General features: G+C 49.2%; 1 protein-coding gene across 4 annotated transcripts in view; it reads left to right on the top strand.

The window, feature by feature from the left end:
• Ascc2 (activating signal cointegrator 1 complex subunit 2) overlaps positions 1-19,595 on the top strand; it is a 40,239-nt gene extending 20,644 nt beyond the window's left edge. For all 4 annotated transcript variants that reach the window (XM_047561019.1, XM_047561017.1, XM_047561020.1 and 1 more), the window contains 13 exons: positions 104-216; positions 4,410-4,484; positions 5,146-5,253; positions 5,475-5,543; positions 5,753-5,827; positions 7,455-7,647; positions 9,076-9,290; positions 10,322-10,441; positions 16,011-16,104; positions 16,177-16,298; positions 16,836-16,938; positions 18,130-18,209; positions 19,077-19,595. In XM_047561019.1, the coding sequence (XP_047416975.1) occupies positions 104-216; positions 4,410-4,484; positions 5,146-5,253; positions 5,475-5,543; positions 5,753-5,827; positions 7,455-7,647; positions 9,076-9,290; positions 10,322-10,441; positions 16,011-16,104; positions 16,177-16,298; positions 16,836-16,938; positions 18,130-18,209; positions 19,077-19,248 (1,539 nt within the window). In that variant the 3' untranslated portion in view covers positions 19,249-19,595. The remainder of the gene's footprint in view (positions 1-103; positions 217-4,409; positions 4,485-5,145; positions 5,254-5,474; positions 5,544-5,752; positions 5,828-7,454; positions 7,648-9,075; positions 9,291-10,321; positions 10,442-16,010; positions 16,105-16,176; positions 16,299-16,835; positions 16,939-18,129; positions 18,210-19,076) is intronic.
• The last annotated feature ends 269 nt before the right edge of the window (positions 19,596-19,864 follow it).

Raw genomic sequence — 19,864 nt, 5'->3', positions numbered from 1 at the left:
CTGCCTGCTGGAAACCCTGACTTTGTCAACTGTGTCTCGAACCCTCTGCAGAGCTGTCTGTAAAGTGGAGGGAGAATAATGCAGTGTTTTCTTTTGGCAACAGGAATTAAAGGACATTGTTCTCTACCTTTGTGATACCTGCACTACACTCTGGGCCTTTCTGGATATCTTCCCTTTGGCTTGCCAGACCTTCCAGAAACATGACTTCTGCTACAGGTACAGCAGGAGTTTTGGCTTTTGAAGTAGAGGCCTGGTCCCATGTACTCATATAACATGTTTACTAGTTTCTTAGAATGTGCCCGTCCCTCTTCCAGCTTGGGGATGCCACAGTGAGGAAGACAGATAAGGCTTTTTGCTCATGAGGAGCCTGTATTTTAGAAACACTGCCAGTGTTAGCAGAGAGAGCAAGGGAGGAGGAAGACCTAATCAAGAAGAGGGCCATTTTAATTCTGCTTTGTTTCAAAGCTGCTATGATGGGCAGGCACAGGGAGTGACAGTCAGGATGAAGTAGTCTAACCCAGGGGAGAATGCACAAAAGAAAACAACGGACATGCTCCTGACTGGAACCCCAGAATAACCCTTCAAAGAAATCTTGAAGAATGAATGGGGAGGGGCTGGGTTGTGGCTCAGTGATAGAGTGCTTGCCTGACATGTGTGAGGCCCTGGGTTCCATTCTCAGCACGCTGTATAACCTGTAATCCCAGCAGCTCTGGAGGCTAAGGCAGGAGATGGTGAGTTCAAAATCAGCCGCAGCAAAAGTGAGGCACTGAGCAACTCAGGGAGACCCTGTCTGTAAATAAAATACGAAATAGGGCTGTAAATAAAATACAGAATAGGGCTGGGGATGTGGCTCAGTGGTCAAATGCCCCTGCATTCAATCCCTAGTACCCCCCACCACCGAAAAAAAGAATGAGCAGGGAGCACACCTGTCATCCCAGCTGCTCTGTGGGCTGAGGTAGGAGGATTGCTTGAGCCCAGGAGTTTGAGCAGCCAGGGCAACATAGCAAGACCTTGTGGTTTTTTTAAACAAAAAAAGAAAAGAAAAAAAAAAATATATATATATATATATATGTAAATATTTCTTTTATACATATATGTAAAATATATAAAAATTTAAATATACTTGAAGTCATTTTCAAACAAATATAATTATACTAATAAGAAAAAACAAACAACTATCAGCATCTCCCTTGCTACTGTAGTTCTTTGGGGTACATCCATACCTGGCCAATCTTGCTTCTCACCTTGGGCCACCTCACATCCACACTTCCCAACTCAAACTCAGACTCCCCATTCCAGCTACATAGTCCCTCACTGGCCCCCCAGAGATCAGCGCTCCCAAGGCCCTCTCTGACTTTCTCCCGGGCTAACTCTGGTCATAGCTCTCCTTTTCCTCTATCTCCTCTTCTTTCTCCTCCTCCTCCTCCACCTCCTCCTCCCCCTCCCCGTCCCTCCTCTCCCCCTAGCCATCCTGTGTTCCAGGCCCACCTCCCCCCTGTGTGCTTCCTGGTCACACTCACCCACGGGATTCCTTCTTCCCGGAACCAGATGCACTACACAAAGAGTGTGCTGCTCTGCCAACTGAAAATGCAGCTGCCTCTTTTCTGTGATATAATTCTGCCTCCAAGTGTCTTAAGCTTCCCAAAGCCAGAACTGCAGCTAAGTGCCTGGGACAGTGCTGAATTTGTAGCAGGTATTCTGGAAACACTTGTCTGTTTGGTTTCTGGCAATCTATCTTATTGCAGTACCATACGTAGCAGAGGATAAGTAAGCCAAAAGAGGCAGGCCCTACTAGGCCTGGCACCAGAAGAGGACAGAGAGGGCAGTTTGGCCCAAGCAGGTTGAGTTGTTGCCATGATGCATTACCGGTGGGAGGGTAAATTGGAACATCCCCTACAGAGGGTGATTTGGCAAGATCTCTCAGAATTAAAGATGTACATACCATCTGCCTCTATAATGCTACTTCTAGGAATTATTACTCAGATATATTTGCAAAGGTGCAAAGTTATTCTGGACAGCATTTCTTATAATAGCAAACAATTGAAAAAACCTAATGCTCTATCTATGGGGTCTGGTACCCAATGTGTACAATGGAATTCTGCCCAACCATACCAGAGAGAGGTGTTATGCACTGCCACAGTCCTGCCATTAAATGAAACAGTAAAAGGCAAATAATATGTATAGTACTCATAATATGCCAGCGTTCAATTTTTAAAAAGCAGGGAGAGAGGTGGGGATATAACTCAGTGGTAGAGCACTTGTTAGCATGCTCAGACCCTGGGTTCATTCCCCAGCAGTTAAAAAAAGAGAGGGATATATAATGTGAATATTTACTTATATATGCATGCATAAATGCATCTTTGGAAAATTCCACAAGAAAATAATGACAGTAGTTGTATGAGGAACAGAACTGGGAAAGGGAGACTTGTCACAGTATGTTTTATACTTTTTGAGTTTTAAGCCGTGTGACTGTATTATTCATTCATAAAGTTAAAAGGCAGAAGAAGACATACCAGGGATACATTGGGCAGATGTGAGAAGGAAAAGGAGGAAGGTGTTGTAAGAGGGATGAGCAACAGAGCTGCCTGGGTGACTCCATCCCTTTCCAGAAAGCAGTCAGGAACTGAGGTCACTACATTTGCCAGAGGCCATTCTTGGCCTTCAGCACAGCTGGAACAGGCTGGGCCAGCCACAGGCTATTTGTGGTTCAAAGGCAGAGTCACTTTCGGTCAAAGTGTTTCCTTTTCTTCCCCCTCACCAAGATGGGTGAGGGTTCTTTCCCACCTCCACAGCCCCTTGCAGGAAAGTCTGCCCTTCTAAAACTTACCTCCATCTTGAAAGACCCTCAAAAGCCATCTGTACCCCATTTGGGGAAATGTTTTAACAAAATGAGAAAATCTTATGATAAATGAAAACACACAGGGTACAAAATTCCAAGAATAGTAAAATCCCTTGTGGTGATTTAATTTTCTACTTTATGTATTTTCCAAATTTCCTATCAGCATTTGCCCTTTTATCATGAGAAAAAAAAATACCTTTTTTTTTTCCCCCAAGTAGACAGCTATAGTCTATCCCAACCCCCTTTTTTCTTGGGAAAATGCTGATCAGCACTTTATTCTAGCTGTCTGGGAGGCTGATCAATCCTAGTGACAGATTTTCACAAACAGAGGAGATCAAGGAGGACAGAGCACCAGCTGCCATCTCTGGCACGTGTCAGCACTAGATAAATGTTTTGTTGAATGGGTAAGTAAATGACAGAATGGATGAATGTATGGATTGGTAGATGGAGTTGGGCAGATCCCAGAAGCTGCTGTGAATAGCAGGAAGAAATGCCCCGCAGGAGTGGCAACCAGAGGCCACTGAGAATAGGCTAGTGCCTGGCAACATGCAGGCTGCCAGCCCCTTCACACTGTCCTGGGAATTTCCATGCCTGTGCCCCCTTTCTTACTTCACAAGGAAGGTACTCATGATGCCAAGTGGCCCACATTCTCCTCTATGTCTTTCTTCACCCCAGGAGGATCCTTTGTGTAAAAGCCTCCTTCCTATGGCTTCAACTGCCCCACCCCTGCCAGCACTTCACAGCTTCTCAATCTTCCTTCTACTGACTGGAGTCATTTCTTATTGTTACCAACTCCTTTTCCTACTGTCCTGCTTCACCCCTGACACTCCCCAGGCTCTAGGCCTTTGGATGCTTCACTTTGCCTACCTAGAACACCCTTCTTGCCACTGCAACCTTTCTCTGTCTGGAAGATTCCTGTTTTTTCCCCCCTTTCCATCAAGATCTTACTATGTTGCCCAGGCTGGTCTTGTACTCCTGGGCTCAAGTGATCCTTCCTCATCCTCCTTAATTCTGGGACTACAGGCTTTTATCACCATGCCCAACTGAGTTTACATATATAAGTTTTATATTTTATAAGAGTTATAGAAGTCATTCTAACTGGATTAACTTATAAAACCAGTGGAGACATTTAAAACATGAGCCCATTTAGCCTGTTTTGAACAAATACAAATATCAGATTGATGTTTTCATGTTAAAACAATTTTTAAAGATTCCAAATCATGTACAAACTTAAACTTTTTCTTTATATCCCATAGCAAAGTAAGAAAGGTTGTTTATAAAGAACAAGAAAAAAGGGTAATCTTGTATGTGTTTCCTCAAACCTCAGAGACTCCTGGATGACCCTCTGGCACTCTGTTAGAATGGGCAGCCATAGGCCAATTCCCATGAGGTTGTTGGTAGGATCAGCACATGAGTCAGTCTGGGTGGGACTAGGGGAAGCACCACCATGGTCCCAGGAGAAACTGGTTGTGAAAAAGGGCCTTTCCCCTCCCTTGAATTGGCTTTGGTTTTCTGACAAAGTGTGGTATTCATGAACTAATCAGTGTTTTACCCATATATGCTTCCACAGACTAGCTTCCTTTTATGAAGTGGCAATTCCTGAAATGGAGTCTGCAATTAAGAAGAGGAGGCTTGAAGATTGCAAGTGAGGCGGGGATAAAACTAAGAACATTGTGTGGGAAAGGGAGGCCCCAGCACAGGTCCTGCCTTTCCCAGCTGCATCATCCCTACCACTAAGGCAAGGGGGTAGGACCAAGAACTGTGTAGCTTACTGTGTAGCTTCCTGCTCATGCATCCCTACGTTTTTGTTTTTTTTTTTTTATACTTCTCAGATTTTTGAGAGGAGCAGAAATTGGGGATCAACCCCAGGACCTCATGCATGCTAGGCACACAATCTACCACTGAACTACTTCTTCACCCCTTAAGACTATTTAAAATAAATGCTCTAAGGAATTGTGTGAGGACCTGAGGAGAAAGATTTCAACAAGTAGAGAGTTAAGTGCACAAAGGAAATTGGTTCTAAAGTTCTGCTTGGCCACTAGGTCCATTAACCCAATGCTACCAAATACTGGCAGTTAATAGGATGGCTGGCCCCTGCATTTAAGTCCCTGTTCCTGACCCACTGTTTGAACCGAGAAACAGCCTTGGAACCAGCTGAGCACTCAGCTGCCTTTTGCCAGCTGCTCCAGCAGAAATCTGTGTGGATTTCGGAGTCCTAGGAAGGACCCACAACTGCTGGGAAGGGACTCCTTCAGTGCCTTTTTGTCTTCTAATCTTTTTTTTTTTTTTCCTTTTGGCCGTCAAAGGCTGTTGAGTGACCTGTGGCAGAGGCTCTCCCATTCCAAGAAGAAACTAATGGAAGTTTTTCACATCATCCTGAGCCAGATCTGCCTCCTTCCCATTCTAGAAAGCAGGTAACCCCTGGACAAAGACCCCCTCACCAAGCCCAGCAGGAGCATTTCCTTTATTCTATCTTGACTTCTTTCCCTGCTCTGCAGTTTCCTGAGCTGATAGAAAACCCAGAAAAAATGCCTCTTTCCTTTAACTGGCCAAGCCTCACAGAGGGCCAGGGTAGGTGTAGAAAGGACCTGTAGATATCTTGCGTGGGCTCATTTTCCCTGGTGTCTCATTTCAGCTGTGACAATGTTCAGGGATTCATTGAAGAGTTCCTTCAGATCTTCAGCTCCTTATTACAGGAGAAGAGGTAAGTGTGGCTAAGCTGGGACCAGTACTGAGACGGCCCCATGGCTCTCCCATCAGTCCCCACAAGACCTTACACAGTGGAGCCCTTGCCATGTGCTCACCACAGCACTACGGTTTTGACACTTGGTGGTTGAGTAACAGACGTACACAGAGAGTAGCCTTGCAGTAGAACGGTATCCCCGTCCCTACTATCTGCTCTTTGCCCCTCAGGTTCCTCCGGGACTATGACGCACTCTTCCCTGTGGCTGAAGACATCAGCTTGCTGCAGCAGGCCTCGTCAGTCTTGTATCCTTCCACAGCCCACTGGGACAGGGTCTGGCCCGATCGGGTCAGGCATGACCTCCTGGGAGACAGAGAGGCAGAAAGAGGGTTAGTCCCAGAACATATGGGTCAGCCAGCTAACCTTAAAGACCAACCAAGGACCCAGGCCCACTTTTTATAGAAGAGATGACTGCTCTAATGCTGGATGCAGGGAAGGTACAGCCCTGCTTTTTCTAGGTGTGTCTTGAGTATCTAGGCCTATGTGACCAAGTTGGACTTGTGCCTACCCTTATCATCCTCGCTGTAGCAGGGACAGACTAGTAAACAGGTAGTTATAGAGTGTCATGTGAAAGAAATTCAGCCATACACAGTGGCACATGCCTGTCATTCCAGCGATTTGGGAGACTGAGATAAGAAGAGGATTGCAAGTTTAAGGCCAGGTTCAGCAACTTGGTAAAGGCTGTAGGCAACTTAGTAAGACTCTGTCTCAAAATAAGAAATAAAAAGGGCTGGAGATGCAGCTTAATGAAGTGTCCCTGGGTTAAATCCCTAGTACCAAAAAAAAAAAAAAAAATGGCAGAGAGAGTGAGAGAGAGGAATTCAGATGGCATCTCACCTAGCAGAGGTCAGGGTGAGGGTGTCTGATGGAAGTGATGCCCAAGCTGAGAACAGAAGGAATGAGAGCTGGTAAAGCCAACAGCTAAGGCAAGAGCAGGTATTCCCAGTGGTTGGAGGGCAAAGAGAACTGACTTCTTCGAGGAGCCCCCTGATGTCATATGTGGAATACATGGTGCAGCTATGTGTTGGAGGGTCTTTACAGGAGGGTGTTGAGAATGTGGCACATGATCTGTGGGCCAGCAGACTGCACAGCCCTGGGGTGACCCTTGCTGAGAAGTTTGGTTTCTGTTCTGTAATACTGGAGAGTATGAAAGGCTGTAGCTATAAAGCAGGAGATGACATGGGCAGGTGTATACTTTGGGAAAAAAGGAGCTTTTCCAAAGCTCCTATGCTGGAAAAGCTTCCAGCATAGGAAAAATGAACTAGCCTGGGACCACAGAAAGTCCAGAGGCTAACAAGGACGCTGCTGTGACATCCAGGGATGGATGCACTAGAAGTCGAGTTAAGGTATTGAAGGTGACACTTGGATTTCTGTTTTGGCAGTGGTAGACAGGAAGAAAGAATAGGAGGGAGCAAGCCTATTGGCCATTTTGGTAGCTGGAATAGGTTGTTCATTCCTTCTTCAGGGACCCTTGTGGGTTCCCAGCCTTTACACAATGCCCTGTGCTGGTTGGACAGGAAGCCCAGTGGCAGTGGCCCTGTTGACTGTCCTCCTGGAGGTCAGTACATGAGTTGCTAGTGGTTCATCCAAACAACCTGTCCTAGGACACTGATGGTGGCCCCTGATTGTCTGCCCAGAGCTGCTTTCTGTTGAGTGGCAGGTACGGGGCTATAAAGCCAGCACAGTTGTGGTCTGACCCAGTGCCCATATAGCCCAGGTACCAGTGGTGTCTACTGGGTCAGCCCCAAAAGCCCCTGGCAAGAGCCACATGGTTGAATCCTGGGGAGAGACTGAGAAATCATGCTGCCTGAGAGCTGGGTAAGCTGAGAAGGCCATGGGACCCAAGAAAGAGCCCTTAACACAGCCTTATAGGGATGAGACACGGACTGCCTACGTGCTCCAGGCAGTGGAGAGCGCTTGGGAAGGGGTGGACAGAAGGAAAGCAGTGAACACTAAAGACCCATCTGTGGCCGAGGATCCTAATGGGGATTCTAATGGGGTCACTGTAACAGCGGAGCCAATCAGTCAAACACCATCACATCCAGAGAACTCGGAGGAAGTGGAGGTGTGTGTTTGGGGGAGTGCTATACCTTGCTTCCTGGCCCCTCTTGGTCTGTGTGAGAGGGTAGGACATGGGCCAACCTCCTTTCTTTGTTCCTGAACTCAGGGAAAAGGTTTCTTTTGGGATCGACAGCCTCTAGTTTCTGGTCAGTTCTGTACTACCTTTAGGGAGTCCAAAGCTGAGACCAGGGTAGAGTGCGTGTGAGGAGACAAGAAGTCACTTAAACCTGTGAAGCCTCAGTTTCCCCTCTATAAAATAAAGAGATGAAGCTTTATCCATGCAAAATGCTTTCCCAAGCTCTCCTTTACACATGGAAAAGTGGAGCTCCTTTGCTGCCTGGTCCTACCTGATGGCTTCCTTGGAAGCTCTTCCATGGGACCACAGGGCTCCACTGAACAAGTTTGGAAGCTTTGGATCTAGTGTTTCCTCTCCAGGCTTTTCCAGAACTCTTCCCTGTATGTTGTGGGGCAGCATGATGTAGGAATGGAGACCACACAGACTCAGGTCAGGTTGCTCAGGGGTGTAACCTGTTCTGCTCGCCAGATGAGTAGCTTTGGGCATGCCACTCCCATTGAGCCTCAGTTCCTCATCTGTAATGTGGGTATAGGTGCAGTGCCCATATCTGCAAGGCTATTGGGATTCCTATTGTTTCTGCATGTGGCACTGTGAACCCAACTGGCCATTGTGGCTCATTAACAATTGCTGCTCTTCTTCCTGAGAGACCCCAGTCCCCATGATTCTCCTAGGGCCTTGGAGAACCACAGCCCCCTCTACCTTTACCCATCCCCTTCCCCATTTGTCTTTTTACCTGAGTCCTGGAGGATCTATATTATGATTTATTTATTTTGTGGTGCTGGAGATTGAACTCAGGGCTTTACTCATGCTAGACCAGTGTTGACTACTGAGCCACACCTTAAAAAGACTATTTTTCCCCCTTGAAATGACTAACAAAATTAAGCCACGTTGAACACTATGTAAAATGAATCCCCATTACTGAAAAGAACATCATTTAAAAGGAGCAGCTCCACAAACCTCTTCTGGTGGTTGCTGTTTCCCTCCAACCTCAGCCATCTTGTTAAGAGTTGGTAAAGGACCTTTAGTAGAACACAGCCATTTATGGAATACCTTGTCTATACCAGGTTTATGTGCATTATCTCTTTGAACCATTCGAAACAACCCCATGAGATGGATGGTAGTATATTGCTTTATGAAGAGGAAACTGAGGTTCAGAGAGGGACGCACCTACCCAAATCCACACAGCTAGAAATAGCTCAGCCAGTAAATCTTCCATTTCCCCACTTTTCACGGAGGAGGAAATGGAAGCTCAGAGAGACCTGAGTCACTCGGCTAAGATCCCCCAGTGCTCTTTTGGGCCTGTTGCCCCACTGCTGGGCTTCACCTTCCCCTCCCTCACTCTGGCTCTTACTGCAGTGCATGGGTGCAGCCGCTGCCCTGGGCCCTGCCGTGAGTGGTGTGGAGCTGGACTCACTCATCTCCCAAGTGAAGGACCTGCTGCCAGACCTCGGGGAAGGCTTCATCCTGGCCTGCCTAGAGCACTACTGCTATGACCCGGAGCAGGTGATCAACAACATCCTGGAGGAGCGGCTGGCCCCCGCCCTCAGCCAGCTGGACCGCAGCCTAGACAGGTAGGAGAGACAGGTGGGAGGAGGCCCCAGGGCCTAGCTGCCTCAGGCAGGGTCTGGGGCCCTTTCTCTCCCTCCTACTCTTCCTTCCCCCACACCCCAGGTCTCAGCTTGTTCTCTCTTCCACCTCCACCTCTACCCATCCTCTTCCCCATTTGTCTTTTCACCTGAGTCATGGAGGATCTACATTATGATTTATTTATTTTGTGGTTTCCCAACAATTTAACTCATGCCCTCTTTGGGGAAACCTGAGGACCCCAGGAAGTTCTCAGTGCACACCCGGATGTCCCCGCAGTGTGTTGTGGAAAGACGGATTACAGACATGAGATGTAACAAAAGGGTAGCTGAGCCCTTCAGAGTTCCTAAGTCCCTAACCTGTCCTGCCCTTACCACCTTCCCAGTAGATTTCCAAAGGAAGGTGGCCAAATCTCTTCTCACATCCATCACACCTACCCTTTCAGAATTTGGCCCACTGTTAAAGGCATCAATGGGTGGTTCTTCCATGTTTACTGAATGAATGAGTGAAGTTAACTCTGTATCTTTGGTCAAGTTTCTCAGCTTCCTTGGGCTCCATTTTACAGATGAGGGTGCTGAGGCACAAAGAGGTTGATAGGGGCTAGGGTGTGGCTCAGTGGTAGAGCATGTGCTTAGCATACATGGAACCCTGGGTTCAATCTCCAATATCAAAAAAGAAAAATCCAAAAAAAAGAAGACTTTGAGTGACCTATGACTGTCTCATAGGGCCATTGTGAGCATTCACTGAGGATGGAGCTTTTGAGAAATAGAGTAAAAATCATTGTGTGTGGTCCCTGAGGACTGAGGGGGAGCTTCGCTTGCAGCATCGTGCTGTACTCAGGCACGCCCAGGTGGGGCAGGGCCTTGTCTCCCCCTTAAAGGTTTCCAGCTTGTTTCCGAGGTGTGGCTATAGAAGGGAGGTGACGAATCTGTTGGATAGAACGTGGCAGTGGGGAATGGGATCCAGGTAGGCATCAGTTGGCAGGGTCCCCTAAATTGATTTCTGTTCTATTCCCCAGACAGGTGAATCCAGACCCCACACCCCTACTGACATCCCGTCACAACGTCTTCCAGAACGACGAGTTTGATGTGTTCAGCAGGGACTCAGTGGACCTGAGCCGAGTGCACAAGGGCAGGAGGTGAGTGCCATGGGCCCCAGGGAAGCTGGAGAAACAAAAGGGCCCATCTTTACAGAACTGGCCTCCAGGCGTGGGCGCAGGGGTCCCTTTAAAGCCTGGCCCTGGGTGCTCCCAGCAGGCATGAGCAGTTTAATTACTGTGCTTCAGGTTCTGACTGTGCAGAAAGGTTGTTGGTGAATCCTTGTTAATAGCAAAAGGCCAGAGAGGCCAAATCTATCCCCCTCTTACCTTCTTAATTGTATCTTTTAATGTGTTGACCATTGACATTCTGGGTGGTAGAACTGGACAGTGCTTCCCAGAAACTACTCTTTGACCTGATTTTCCCCAGGCTGTGACAAAATGAGAAAATCAAGCTTGCACTGAATGAACTTTTCCAAAGGTGAACATATTCCACTTTAAGGCTTTTTCTATTTATTTTTAGTATATGCCCTTCCTACTTTTTCAGCACTGAAAAGTCCATTCATGCCTATTATTGATTCATGTAACAAATATTTGCTTACAGCATTCTAGGCCCTGGATTAATTAGTTTCTGGAGCTGTAGTGGGGAGTGAAACAGATATGGCCCATGCCCACATGGAGTTTGCATTAATCAGCTTGTCAAACAAGAAATGTCACATTGCAGATAGAACAAGTGCTCTCAGGTATAGGTGCACAGACCTCTGTGCCTTTGGTGGGGCCTTCAACCCAGGCAGAAAGGGTTGAGAAAATGACATGGGACAGAGAGCTAAAGGATCTGAGGGTTGAGTTCTGCAAAGGAGGGAAGGAGAAGCTCTCCAAGCAGACTGCATAACAGGGACAGTGGCCCCAAGGCTGTTGTGAGCATGGTGAGGGTCCCATCCACTGATGTTTTATGCTTTGAAAAGATCTCCTGACTTTGGAATGGTGACCCACTGGAAGGAACAAGAGTCAGTGGTGTTGGGAGGGAGTATACAGCCAAGTTAGAAGGGCAAAGCGAGACGTTGGCAACACTGTGCTATCCCCAGAGTTCTGAAGTGGTATTGGTTCATGGAACTCAAAAATCTGGAAACCCCTGGACAAGTGCTCCTGCCTTTTCCCTGTCATGATGGGGATGGAGAGGTTCTCAGAGGGAGGAGCCTGGCCCTGTTCTTATGGCTGCTGCTTTGGTTAGAGTCCTGTGCTGGGTCCCCTTCCTGGGCTGTCCAGTGCTGGAAGCTTGACTGGTCTAGTGTTTAGGGAGCGAACTCAGGGCATCTTTAAAGCCATCTGGCTGGCTGGACAGGAAGCACTTGCAAACTGCTTAGTCACACACATTGTGACATCCCCAGATCCCTGCCAGAGATGTTATCCTGCAGTACTGGCCTCTGCCAAGCCAGCATGACTCTCAGCAGCTCCTGCTGTGGGAGAGTAGCAGACAGGGGTCCCCCAAGCTGATGAAAGGCTAACCCCTATTCCAACCCAGGGAACCTGATTGGTAGGACCCCCACAGATCTTAGGCACCTCTGGACATGGCTTTTTCCCTTGTCTTTGTTTTGTGGGTTTGCCCAGAACCTGTTGTATTGTAAAGACCCACCTCACCCCACCTAGGTTGTAGATCACCCACAATCATTTGCCAAGGGATTGGTCCCAGCTGTCAGGGTCACCAGGAGGGCTGGTGTGGAGGCAGTCAGGTATCTGGAGGTCTCTGCCTCCGATCCTGAGGCACTCAGAGTTGCCACCTGTGTTCACTGGACCCACTGTGCTAAGTAGCCCAGAGGCTGTGGTTTGCAAAGAAGCAAAGCCTCCATTCATGTAGTCATTATTTATTTATTCATTCAGCAAATATTTATTATGCGATTTACTAGCACCAGATTCTGTGCTAAACACTAGAGAAACAAGGTGAACCAGCCTCCTGAGCCTTGCCCTCAAAGGGCAGAAACCATGGGAAAGACAGACCATCAAACAAGCAGCAGCGAGTGGGAAGGGTGCACTGGAAGTTCAGCAGGGACACCTGTGTTAATCAGGGCAGGGCAGCGGGCTCAAGGCCCCACCCTCGGGAAAATTAAATAGCACAAGGCAGATCACACTCGAGTGTGTTGTTGGATCATGTGGGGTGCTCTCAGAGGCTTAAGTAATAAGGAGACCCATTCCCTTGCTTGACAAGGAGCTGCGAGATGGGGCAACGTGGGCTTGGTTCACATGTGGTGTAGCAGCATGGTCTAGGGCACACCAGTTGTATTTTGAGGCCTCCTCTTGTTAGTCACATTGTTCCCTGGAGGCTGCAGGGGGGCTGCACTATTTCACTGTGGCTTCCAGAAATGATAATGCTAAAAGGAAGTCCAGACCAGTGCGTTTCTATCTCTCTTTTAGAAAATAGAAAACCTTGCCTAGAAATTCTCCATCTCATCAGGAGAACTAAGTGACAGGGTTAGAACCTGGGGCTCTAACGTGGTGTGCGAGGTGGAAAGGCCTGAACAAAAGGAGGGCCTGTTGGCAGTGTGACCGAGGTAGAGGGTGGCTTCTGGGTAGACACCCAGCGACTGTGTTGCTTGTGTTTTATAACCAGTGAAGGAAGCCAAGTACATAACTAACTCCTTGGACTGTTCTATGGTGCCCTAGAAGATAACAAGTCTTCTTCCTCATTTTTGTTTCTGTGGTCAAAAGTGTGTGTTCTTTCTGCCTCTGGGAGAATTAAAGAGCAGATTAACACATTAAAGACCCTGATACACCCTGCAGTAAAAGAAGCAGGACTCACTTTTTGAGCTAAACATGTGCCAGGCCCACTTGTGTACCTCATCTTATTTCATTCTTATTTCAACCCTGGGAAGTGGGTGCTGGAGAAGAACTGAGGTTTAGTGAGGTAGGGGGCTTAAGCATGGTTACATAGCTCAGGAACTGGAAGAGCAGACCTGAGTCAGGAGACCTGTGTCGGCCCTGGCTCTGCTATTAGAAGCTATGTGACTTTGGAAAGTTGTTCTGCCTCTCTGGATCCCCTAATGCTTCAACTGAAAAAATGAGGGGTTTTTGTCTCTGCAGGTCTCTGAGGAACAATTTGAGATGGGCCTTGAAGAATAGGGTTGAGATGAGGGAAAAGGTCTTAACTGAGCTTCAGGAGAGCCAGGGTTCCTGGGCTTGCTGTTTTCTTGCTCCAAACCCACTATTGCCTGTGTTTCTAGACTAATAGTTTCCCAGATTTTTACACTGAGATTTTTCTTTTCCTTCCTGGCTCCAAATGAGTTCATGGGGCCAAAGCTTCACTTTCCTGGACAGGCTACCCAGGCACCACTGTCCTTATCTGTGTTCTCTTCCAGGGCCCAGCTTGGGTAGGCAGGTTGTCAGGCTTCTTTATGGCCCTGTTAGGCAGCCATGTAACCAGAGGCCACCCAGAACAAAAGAACTGCCCCACTGCCCAGAACCAGCGGTGGATGGCCAACCAGAGTGTGGCAGAAATGACAGTGATCCTTGCCTTCATTTTTGGTCCCCTGGCCAGCAGAGATCCTGGCAACTAACAGTCCCTCAGGAAATGTGTGCTGAACGCATGGATGTGTTCTTGCCAGTGGCATCGGCTACCTGGGTAAGCTAGGGCCCCTTCTACTTCCTGTCCATCTCTTTTCCGACTTGGTGAAGACAGCCAGGTAGAGGCCTAGGGCCATAGACACAGACTATCTTCCTTGGCAACAGTGAAAGATTTCCTTTTTTTTTTTTTTTTTTTGCAGTGCTGGGGAATCGAACCCAGGGCCTTGTGCTTGCAAGGCAAGCACTCTACCAACTGAGCTACATCCCCAGCCCTGAAAGATTTCTATGAACCAAGATTTCTCCCTGATCCAAACCAAACGCACTGTCCTTTCCATCACACTCTGGGGCTCCTGGCCCAATCAAACACCCTTCCTACCACAGAGCCTCATTACCTCTTCTTCCAGACCCCTGTTAAGCCCCCAAGCCAGAGTTCTTTTCTCCTGTTCCCATTCCATTCTGTGTCCCTGCCTCCATTCAGCGTGTATTGTGTTGGTTGCCATTTGCCTATCTGTTACCCCCACTGCCGTGTGAGGGCAGCTCCATCTTACTCTCTTCTGAAGCTCTCCCCAACTCAGCCTTAGTACCTTGCTTGACATGTGGTAAGGCCTTAGTGAAGACTTGCGGAGAAGCATAACCTGGCCTGCCTTGCTGGGGCTACAGTACTGACCTGCCCCACGCTCTTGGCCTTGGCAAACAGCTCTACAGACAGGTGCCTGCTCCTCCCAGCCCCAAGAGCCAGTCAAGAAAAGATGGTTATGGAAGCTGCATGCAGCTTTGTGTCTCTTCCCTTTTTTCCCCCTGCTACCCTTGATACATTCCAGAGTCCTGATTTCACAGCTAAGCTGGATTTTCTTGCCTGGCATCTTGTATTGATTTTCCCTGCAGGGCTAGAAACTACATTCCACAGGCCTGGGTATGTGTCTGACAAGCCAAGTTTTTCTACAGGTTTGCAGAACCATGGTCAAGAGACTTGAGTCCCCTCCAAGGCTGCACTACAAGCTCACTGTGACCCCAAGACCCCCCCTTCGTCCTCCATTACACCCAAGTTTCGTCACCTCTTATGTGATGGAAGTTAGACTTCCAGACTTTTATGACTTTTATTTCCAATGAAATTTTTTTTTTTTTTTGATTTGTGAGACTAGGGATTGAATGAAGGGGCATTCTACTAACAATCTACATCCCAGGCCTTTTTTTGTTTTGTTTTATTTTGAGGGTCTCCCTAAATTGCCAAGGCTGGCTTGAACTTGGAATCCTCCTGCCTTAGCCTCTGCAGTAGCTGGAATTACAAGTGTATGCCACAAGGCCTGGCTTCTAGTGAATTCTCCTATAGAAGCTGGAACTGTGGAACAGAAAGATAGAAGGCTGCTGTGGTGAAGCAAGGGTGAGAGGAAGAGACTAGGGTCCCTCTTCTGCCCACACCCCAGAGGTCTCTAGGGTTCCTCTGAGTTCAACAAGAAAGCTATATGTAGCCTTGCTTTTTCTTGCTTTTTGTTGATTTTTTAAAATTCAAAGACTCCAAGCCATCCTAGGGGTCACCGTTTGCTCCGTGCTGTGACCCTCTCTGCATTTACCTACATCAACATATACCACAGAAACAGAACGGGGTACCGTTGCTTTCGGATCATTCCCGGTGCATTTTTCTGTTACTTGCTTTTTTTCTCGGCATTAAGTCTTTCTTTCCCCATAGTAAATCAGTGTCATTCTTAAGAACTACACATGGCAGTCTATAGAATACAGAAGAGACACAGTTCATGTGGCCATTTCACTCGTGATAGATATCAGTCACTTTCCATTTTTCACTGTTACCAGCCAATGCTATAAAGAAAACTCCTGACATGCAGCCAGTGTTGCTCTAGGCTAGACCCCTTGAAAGGGGTGGAAAGTGTACATGTATTAAATTTAGCAACTCCTGGGATGCTCTGCAGAGGGGCTGGGCCCCTTCACACGGGCACCAGCCGGTGTGAGAGTCCCACCTCCCAGTGCGGGATAGCACTGGCTGCGCTTGGGTCAATCTGATGGGTGGAAAAGGGATCCCCGGTCTCTCTGGACCCATTGAGCCCAAACCTTTGAAGCCTGATGTTTTTAATCCTCTCTCCCTGCCATTTCCTTGGCCTAGGAAGGAGGGGAACACACGAAGCCTGCTGAATGACAAGCGGGCAGTGGTGGCCCAGCGGCAGCGCTACGAGCAATACAGTGTGGTGGTGGAGGAGGTAGGTTCCTACGCCAGGCCTCTGCTGGGCACAGGGGATCAGCCAGCCCCTGAGCTGTATCTGCTGTCGCAGGTGCCACTGCAGCCAGGTGACTACCGTGGTGACGACTATGAGGACGAGTATGACGACACCTATGATGGCAACCAGGTGGGCGCCAACGATGTGGACTCAGATGACGAGCTCATCAGTCGCAGGTGAGGCCACCAGGTGGTGGCGTTCCAGGAACAGAGAGGCTCTCTGACCTTGAGGGTTAGCAGGGACTCCTGACCCTTCTGTTTCTACAAATGGGGTCACCAAGGCCTGGGCATGTGAGCAAGGCCTGGTGAGCCAGGACCCACACCAGGTTTCCTGACTCCTAGTTCAGTGCTCCTTCACACCCGTGGGGCAGCATTTATTTGGACTCAGGAAGTAGTTTTGTGTATTTTTTTAAAGTACAGAAAACATTTCCCAGTGGAGTCTTACAGAGTTTCCCCAATACAGATCAAAGCAGAGCTTCCCTGACTAAAGGGAGGACAGGACAGCCCCACGGCCCCAGCTTAGTCGTCCCCTAATCCCCAGTGTCAGACCTGGTACCTCAAAAAATTCGGGACTGGTGCAAGCGGACTTGAAAGGCCCTCTGGGGTTTCCCAGCCTCCTGAGCTGATCCTCCCCCAGCAGCCCCCTGTCCCTCTCTCTGAACTCTCTCCAGGTTTAATCTAGTCTTTGATCTGGCTTTCTCTCCAAACCCGCAGGCCCTTCACCATCCCTCAAGTGCTGAGGACGAAAGTGTCTGGAGAAGGACAGGAAGAAGAGGAGGAGGAAGAGGAGGAAGAAGCTGAAGAAGAGGGCCCCAAGGTAGCTCCTTGGCAGGTGGCATGGGTGGGGGTGGATGAAGAGGAGGGTGCAGTTCTGAAGAATGAATCAGTAGTTTTGTGTCCCTCCCTCCTTCCTGCATCTGGCCCTGAGGCAGCCCTAGGGAGGGGGTTCTTTGAGCCCAGGCTGTCTACTTGGAGAGCTGCTGGCTTAGAGCTTACCTCTTAGAATTTGCCTATGAGGGCCCAGGGGACAGATTAGAGGCAGGGCTTTTGAGCTACCAGGGTCATTAGGCCCACGAGCCCGGGGGCTAGGAGAGGGATGCTGTCAGCTACCATGCCTGGGGTGGCAATTCTTAAAATCAGACAGGAGTTAGAGCCCAGGGGTCCTTGGTCCTCTGGACCAGTGGGTTTCAAAGTTCTGTTTTCAGCAGCTAAACTTTTCTTCAATTGAATCTTAATTAGAACTTCAGCATATAAAACAGATAAAAGCAGTTCTGCTCAGATTGAATGGGGCATCAGCCAGGGACCCTGGAGCCATTATTATCCTCCCAGTAAGGTGACAAATTCAGATACTTCTGTGGCCAGATAGGTCACTGTTTCCCCTGCACTGGTCCCAGGCTTCTTGCTCTCTTGGAAGTCCTAGAGAAACCAGGAGTACTTGGCACACACCTGTAATCCCGGCAACTCGGAAGGCCAAGGCTGGAGGGTTGCAAGTTCAACGCTAGCTTCAGCAACTTAGTGAGGCCCTGCCTCACTATGAAAAGGGCTGGGGATGTGGCTCAGTGGTAAATTGCCCCTGGGTTAGATTCCCCAGTACCAAAACAAAAAGAAGTCCTGGAAAGCAGGCTCTTCCACAGCACCCAAGGTGAGCGCCCAAGTGAGACCAGGCCTCCAACTCCCAGGACGAGCTGGCCACCCACCAGGGGCTGCCTTGGCTTCCATACCCCTGCATAGCCTTGCCTCCTTGCTCCCACTTGTCACTGTCATTTTCTTAACTTTGATTCATCTACCCCACCAGCCTGTCCAGAAAGCTTCAGTTCCTTCAGCTACCTCCTCCCTCGAGAAGGGGGGCAGTGGAGTCCCAGTGGAAGCCTTGACAGCTCCATCCCAGGGCATCCCCTGTGCCTGGCACAGAGGCATCAAAAAGATTTATTCAAACATGGCTCCTCCACAGCTTAGGGAAAGGGGGACAGTTCATGATTCCCGATTTTGTTTCTTCTCCCCTCCACAGCCTGACCATTTCGTGCAGGACCCTGCAGTGCTGAGGGAGAAGGCAGAAGCCAGGCGCATGGCCTTCCTTGCCAGGAAGGGGTAAGCATTCAAGAGCCTCATTCTGGTGAGAGGGAAAACCCATCTGAGGAAGGCCCAGCTGACCACCCCAGGAAACCCACCCATAAACCCAAAGTACTGCTTATGTATTAATTTATTGGTCAGGAAGAGGGTCTTCAGCAGGCAGCTCAAGTTCCTCTGTCTAGCTCCCTCTTCTTCTCAGAAAGGAAACTGTCCAGAGGGGACAAGGATCTGCCTCTACTTAAGCCAGACCAGGGACAGAAGCCCAGTCCCCCATCTGGAGCTCACACAGCACTGCCATCTGGATACAGGAGGCCTCACAAGAGGGAACAAGAGGGAACACTTTTTGATATCATTCTGAAGGCTGTGGGGACTCACAGAAGGTTCTTGAGTGGGGAACAAAGCCACTCTGACTTCTCATCCATCCCAACCCCCAGAGCATGAAGTTCTGGGCAAATCTCAGCTCCTGAGACAGGCCAGAAAGATCCCGGGTCATGTCTATGAGCACATTTGGTATTTGGATGCCACCAAGCAAGGCCCTGGGGTGTAGAATAGGAGGGATGTCTCTGGTACAGCAGGTGGCCCTAGATTCAGAAGGGAGGTGACACACCCCAAGCCTTCCTCCTCTCCTTGTGGGCTTCAGTTACTCTACTAGCCGCTTCCCCTCAGCTCAGCCATGAGCTCGTCTGGAATCAAGGCTTAGAGAAGAGGAAACACCAGGTGTGGTGCTGGCCACGTCCCCCAGCCTTGCCTCCCAGCCAAAGTTGGGCCGTGGGTGTCCTGACCTCGAGGTGTGTCCTTCCCTGGTGACTTCTGAGGCAGACCCTGGGTTCTTCCAGCAGACTTCTGACTGATGGGTTCTCCTGTGATGGGTCGTTGCTCCCTCAGGTATCGCCATGACAGCTCGACAACAGTGGCTGGCAGCCCCCGGGGCCACGGGCAGAGCCGCGAGACAACCCAGGAGCGCAGGAAGAAGGAAGCCAACAAAGCGACAAGAGCCAACCACAACCGGAGGACCATGGCCGACCGCAAGAGAAGCAAGGGCATGATCCCATCCTGAGGCCACCACGCCAGAGCCAGCAGGGCCTCCTCACCCAGTTGTCTCCTTGCTGGGGTGCCAAGTTCAACTCCACCCCTCAACAGCCTCAGCTTTGCAGCCCCTGAGAAGGCCACCTCGTCATCTACCAGCCAGCCGTGAGCGCCTTCTTATGAACACACAGTGCCTTATCCCTCAATGGAGGAATCTGGGGCCAGCGAGCAGTCTCCTTCCCCAGCTGCCCTGGTGGGAAAGGGACAGGGACGGAGCCCCAGGCAAGCCCCCCAGATCTTGTGCAGCAAGATACCACTTCCCTGAAGTCTGTATATTCAAAAACAACAAAAGGCCTGCCAATAAAGTTTCTGACCCTTCCAAGCAGTGATCCGTGACGTGCTTGTGAGCAACTCCGTGTGTCTCATTCTTCAGTGACAGCCGCCAGCTGGAGAGCAAGAGGGCAGGATGGGCCCCATGCTCTTTCCATGGACCTTTTGTGCTCGCCTCTCAGTTTAACCCCTCCCAAGCTTGCTCCACCTTGCTATGTGACTCTTCTGAGCCTCCAGTCCCTTCTTGTTGGAAGGAAGAGCTGGAGCGTGTGGAGTTCTGGGGTCCTTTCCATTATCTCATTCAGTCCAGTGACCTC

The sequence above is a fragment of the Sciurus carolinensis genome, chromosome 8, assembly GCF_902686445.1.
Source record: "Sciurus carolinensis chromosome 8, mSciCar1.2, whole genome shotgun sequence".
Taxonomy (NCBI): domain Eukaryota; kingdom Metazoa; phylum Chordata; class Mammalia; order Rodentia; family Sciuridae; genus Sciurus; species Sciurus carolinensis.
This window is presented reverse-complemented; position numbering and strand designations above follow the sequence as displayed.